The 6000-nt window shown below is 44.2% G+C and overlaps 1 protein-coding gene across 2 annotated transcripts in view; it reads left to right on the top strand.

Moving 5' to 3' along the window:
* The window catches only part of LOC139804609 (mucin-5B), a 43879-nt gene extending 39897 nt beyond the window's left edge, over positions 1 to 3982 (top strand). For both annotated transcript variants that reach the window (XM_071762030.1, XM_071762031.1), the window contains 5 exons: positions 515 to 610; positions 1742 to 1870; positions 2241 to 2280; positions 2954 to 3077; positions 3609 to 3982. In XM_071762030.1, the coding sequence (XP_071618131.1) occupies positions 515 to 610; positions 1742 to 1870; positions 2241 to 2280; positions 2954 to 3077; positions 3609 to 3783 (564 nt within the window). In that variant the 3' untranslated portion in view covers positions 3784 to 3982. The remainder of the gene's footprint in view (positions 1 to 514; positions 611 to 1741; positions 1871 to 2240; positions 2281 to 2953; positions 3078 to 3608) is intronic.
* The last annotated feature ends 2018 nt before the right edge of the window (positions 3983 to 6000 follow it).

A 6000-nucleotide genomic window follows, 5' to 3' on the forward strand; every position in this document is an offset into this window, starting at 1 on the left:
AATTCTCAGCTTTGCTTGTTGGGCTTAAAGTGTTTCCAACAGGTTTCTAAAGACAATAGAAATGAAAAGCTCTGAGGAAATCTCATAACAGCATTTCAGAACTTAGAGGAGGCCTCTAAGAAAGATGGGAACAAACTTTTTAGCAGGGCTTGTAGTGGTAGGACAAGGGGTGATGGTTTTAAACCAGAAGAGGGTGGGTTTAGACTAGGGATGTCTGAATATCTAACATCAGAAGAAATGTTTTACAATGAGGATGGTGAAACACGAGGAGAGGTTGCCCAGAGAGGTGGTTGCCCCATCCCTGGAAACATCCAAGGTCAGGTTGTATGGGCTTTGAGCAGCCTGAGCTGATTGAAGATGTTCCTGCTCATTGATGACCTCTAAAGGTCCCTTCTACCCCAAACTGTTCTGTGATTCTGTGGAACCATAAGATTGACTCAGTTCCTCTGCCCTCTGCAGTGCTTCACGAACAAGACAGGAAATAACATGGCTAAAGGAAAATCTGTTCCCACAGGGTTTCCACTATGTGGAGCAGGAGGGTCAGTGCTGCAGCCAGTGCCAGCAAGTGGCATGTGTGGCAAACTTTCCATCTGGCAATGTCACCATTGAGGTAAGCACTGCCTGGCTCTGCACACAAGGCTGAATTATCAAAAAGACATCAGCATTTTTTTTAACCAATGTCAGACATCTGGAGGCTGGGAACACCTCTAGAAGATTGAAAAATGCCTCTATTTCCAAAGTACGTGTAGGTGTTTACACAACTGCTCCCTCTGCTGTGTGCATCCCACAGGCACCACTGCATTGAAAATTATACAGGAATGGAACTCACCCCAATCCTCCTGACACACAGAGAACTGGGAGGGGATGGTGGCACTGTATAATACTGACCTTGCAAAGATGTGGCTTCACATCAGTCTGCTCTGAGCTGGAAACAGTGTCATGACCTCTCCCTGGAGATAGGCTTGGTGTGAGCTGGGTGATACACCTGTACTTGCACTGGTTCTGAAATTGCTGAGGCAGAAATAAGAAGTGGCAGTGCTCTTGTGCAGTGGTAACACACCCAGGCCATACATCATGTCTTGTGAGCCTGACATTGTGTAGGCATGGGCTGAGCCTCTTTGTTTTTATTAGAGGCTGCTGCTCCTGGGAATAGTAAATGATGCTGTCTCCACCAGTGGAATTAGCAGACAATAGAAGTTATTGCTTCACTCTGGCTCTTGTGTTCTGCATCTTTTCTATTTCATCTCTTTATTCTGTGATAGTTTCTCTTGCAAACCAGCTTCCCCTGTGCCAACCCAGGATTCTGATGTTTCCATGAGGAGGCTTTGCCTTTATCCATTAATCTCTGTCATGAAGACTTTTCTTTCAACTTTTGCTTTTTTTCTACCTGTTAAACAAGTTGAGATATACCTGTTGAGATATCCTCTAAAATAATTACTTTATGTTCTATTATATTTTAACAAACCTACATTAACACACCTACAGTCTAACATTTCTGTTCATACCTCTGTGCTCATTCTGCCACCAGCTTTTGAATCTTTCCAGGGAAGGTTTTTGCATAGTCTGGAAGTGGGTGATCTTAGTACACAATTTGCAGATATGAGTCCCAGACTCTTACTTCACACTGTAAGAATGATATAAACAACCCAGTGCCTCCAACAGTTCATTGACTGTTTTAATTTTGTATGATTCCATCTTGTTTGCTGTGCTATATTGAGTTGCTTTTCCTGTTTTTATTCAGGTTGGAAAGAGTTATAAAGCTCCATATGATAACTGCACTGAGTACATGTGCACTGAATCAGCAGGACAGTTTTCCTTAACCAGTACAGTGAAAGTCTGCCTACCATTTGAAGAATCAAACTGTGTCCCAGTAAGTATTTTAGAGGCAGAAAAAAAGCCTTCTGGAATGAGCCCTGCTGCTGATCTTGGAGCTTTCTTTACTGCTGTGAATGAGCCTCCTCAGTATTTCTGGACCTTTATGAACTGATCATCCTTGTCTGAGGCTGATGTGGGTTTTTAGCCTGAACAGAGTGTCCCATGGAGGTAAAACAAACATATTTGCATACAACCCACACATTTTCCTTGTGGGGTAAGCAGTAGAACTTGAAGAGAATTGGGGCAATAGCAAGGTGGGATTTTCCATCACTTGGGAAACACCAGTGTTAGGAAATGCAGTTACTTATTCCTAAGTACTTAGAAATATGTGCATCTGAACTGTGCTGTGCTTGCTTTCAATCCAGGGGACAGTTGATGTGACTTCAGATGGCTGTTGTAAGACATGTGAGTACATTAAATCACTGATTGGCTATTCCAATGCTGGTAGGTTATTCCCTTCTTGTAGTTCTGTTTCTGTGTGTACTGAGACTCTTAAGTTTCCACAGGCTGCAAGACTGTTTTGACAGCAGTAGAGCTGTTTTGTAACTTACAGCTGAGGCTGAAAATCTGCATCAGTCTTTGATCTCCTTTTCTGTGTTTTAAAATAATTGAAATAATGTTAGTTTAAACTATATAGTCCTGATAAGAAAATTTGCAGAAAATTTGGAGAAAATGCTCTGTGTTCTTCCTTCTGGAAACTGCATGGGGAAAAGGGCCCTTTTTCTGTAGCATCCAGCAAGAAATCATAGGTTTTTAGAGCTGCAAATATAATTTATAGCCATTTCAAAAAACCTAAACCCTTCATGTCTCCTTTAGCTCTTGGTTCAAGAGTTTCTTTACATGGACTTATACATAAGTCTTCATTTAAGCTGGTCCAGAAATAGAAAAGAAAGCTTTGATCAGAAGGAAGTTTGTTTGCTGAGAGGGTCTCTAATTTGTTTTGGGTTATTTTTGCTTATGCGTTTTCAACAGCAAAAAATTCCAATGGGATGATGTGCCCTCAGTTTCCTAGCAGATACTTTCCCAAGGATTTTCTCCCCATTCTGAAGAGGTCTGACAGAAGTGTTCTCCCCCACAGGTGTTGACCTGCCACATAAATGCAAACGCAGTGTGAAGGAGCAGTACCTCAGCCACAAAGGCTGCCAGTCAGCTGCTCCAGTCCCTGTGCCCTTCTGTGAAGGGACATGCAGTACTTACTCTGTGTGAGTAGGAAACCTTGCTCTGTCCTCCTCCAGGGTTGGTCTTTCTGGGTTCTCAGTGGGCTGGAGCTGCTTCTCCCCTCCCTGCTATTCCCTGGTTGGGAAACTGAGTGTGCAGAACAGAAATCATCAGCCACATGGCTCCTGTTATCTTTGTTACAAAAACAGAGACCTTTCCAAAGGCTAAATTCATTAACTGCCTGGTTTTAAATGAGTCCTGATGGGGTTTCTAAGCAGCTCTGGTGTGTAGTGGAGGGTATTTCCTGCTCTTTGGTCTCTGCGTGAATTCTTCCTTTCTGTCTTGCCAATATGGACCTAATCCACAATCTGCTGAAGTTACTGGGCTTTTCCCTCTTGGTGTCACAGAATCTGGCCCTGCATGGCTAGTAACATCCTGAGGAAAGGATGTTGGGAATAAGCAGAAAAAGAAACAGGAAATTTTGCTTCTCTGCTTGGAATTACCTCCATTTGAAGCAGCAAATACTGATCAGTTTGGGAAGGGAACAGACTGATGTGCAAATGTCATTTCCATAGGTATTCCTTTGAGACCAGTGAAATGGAACACAAATGTATTTGCTGCCATGAAAAAAGGAGTCACAAAGTGCAGGTGGAACTGGTTTGCCCTGAGCATAAGACAGTCCAGTTCACATATGTGCATGTAGATGAATGTGGATGTGTGGAAACAAAATGCCCAAAGAGGAAATCATGAGCATAAACCAAAGGAAACATTTCAGCTCCCATTTAATGCTTCCCTAGCAAGTGAGTTGTTTAGCAAACAGCTGTGAGTAGCCTTCAAATGACTACACTTCTCTCTTCTGCTTTTTCCTTCTGGTATTATGTGCAGCTATGGAAATAAGCTACAGATTTTACTCTAAATGTTTGTAGAATAAAGTGCTTCTCAAAGAGGACTTGTTCTGTTTCAGTGATGCTGTTAATGGGCCAAGGGGGTTAATACCTTTAATCCTACAGTGGTGTAAAGCAAGGTTATTACCAGACATGCTAGAGGCAGATGATGCCTTTCAAAACTCCTACCTGGGGAAACCAACCCATAACCACAGACATCACTCCACTGGTAGCCTGGAGGGTTGTGATGGTTTTGGTATCAGGGAGATGTGGTGGAATGGTCAATGGATGTGTGGTCAGTGGCTCCATCTCCAGCTGGAGATCAGGGAAAAGGGACATTCCTGAGGGGAGCTGCTGTTTGACACCTTTGTAGGTGACATGGATGGTGGCACTGTGTGGCTGACACACTGGAGGAAGGGATGGCATCCACAGGGACCCTGACAGCCCATGCCAACCTCAGCAAGCTCAGCAAGGCCAAATGCAAGGTTCTAGACATGGGTCAGGGTGATCCCAAGCACAGTCACAGGCTGGGCAGAACAGATGGAGAGCAGTCCTGAGGAAAGGGATGTGGGGTCCTGGGTGGTGAGAAGTTCAACATGAGATGATAAGGTTTGCTTGCAGCCCAGAAATCCATCTCTGTCCTGGGCTGCATCCCAAGAAGTATGGCCAGCAGGGAAGGGAGGGGATTTTCCCCCTCTCCTCCACTTCTGTGAGACCCCAGCTGAGAGCCCAAAGTTTCTGGGTCATGGTTGTGTTGCAGGAGGGCAGTCCAGGTTATACTGCTGCAGGATGCAGCTCACACTGCTTTATCTGACCCCTTCCCAAGCCTCTTTCTGGAATGATTTGTCTCAGAATAGTGTAAGAGCCCTTGGGAAGTTCTCAGTTTCTCAGCACAGGATATTCTGAGAGACAAGGTAGCCAGCTTAGACAGCTCAAGTCAGTGGAGATCAATTGCATTTTTTTTTCCCCCTTTTATTTCCTTAAAGCAAAAAAAGAACAGTTGGGTGCACATAACCATCCCAGTGAGAATATGCACACTGTAGGTATCTTTGGTAAACAAGGACAGCAAAATCCAACAAGGTGTTTGTGCTTAAATAATGAGTTATAGAATGACAGAGCCATTAGCAGTCTCTGCACTAGTCAGTGGAACAGTTTTCTTGATTATCCATACAATTTGGTGAACCATCAGTGCAGTGTAACCCCCTTGGAAAAGGTGTTGCAATTGCTTGACAGGGAGGGTCACAAATAGATTTCATATTTGACCAGAAAATGTTCCTATATAAATCCAGAGCACGCATGCTTTTACAGTGCAAAGAAGGGCATAAAAGAAGAGAATGCTCCTTTTTTTTCCTTCCTTGCCTTTCCCTGAGGGGAAAGAAAACATTTTTGAGTGTTTTTGTCATCAGATGACTACACAGCCTCTGTATGTGGGCAAATGCACACTCATGTAAACCCTGAAAATGAATCATTCCCTGCAGGATGGCTTACCAAGAACCCAAGCAGAAACCTTCACATCTCTGCATTAACCTCAGGGAGGGAGAAGGGCATAAACCACAATCTAATCTTCTGTCTTGATGTGGTGACTCTATACAGAGAGTGAGGATGACCTTGATGTACAGGTATGCTCTATACATTTTTGGGTTTGAGGCAAGCACAATGCTGGAGCCAAAGGCATCTTCCCATCTCCAGAGAGCTTTTGAACAGAGGATATTGTGGAACAGAGGATATGGCTCCTTCTCCATTCCCAGTTACACCCAGCAGCACTTCAGTGGCTCTCCCAGTCCAGCATCTCACTGGCCCCTGCAGCAGACAGCTGTGTGTAGCTCCTCTGTTCCAAAGCACTCTGGAGATGGGAATGTGCCACCTGCACCTCTGATGGTTGGGCATGAAAGTGAAGTCATTGCTCCTGTTTGCAGGTGCAGAGTGCCTTTTAGCTGAGACAGCATCTTCAGTGAGAACTGTCAGCTTCCCAGCCTGAACTGATGGGTCAGACATCTCCCCCAAACACACACAAATATGCACAGAAACAAAAAACCTGCTTGATCTTAGGAAGTGCCACACTGGCAGCACACAGATCCCACGA

The sequence above is a fragment of the Heliangelus exortis genome, chromosome 18 (genome assembly GCF_036169615.1).
Source record: "Heliangelus exortis chromosome 18, bHelExo1.hap1, whole genome shotgun sequence".
In the NCBI taxonomy this organism is placed as follows: domain Eukaryota; kingdom Metazoa; phylum Chordata; class Aves; order Apodiformes; family Trochilidae; genus Heliangelus; species Heliangelus exortis.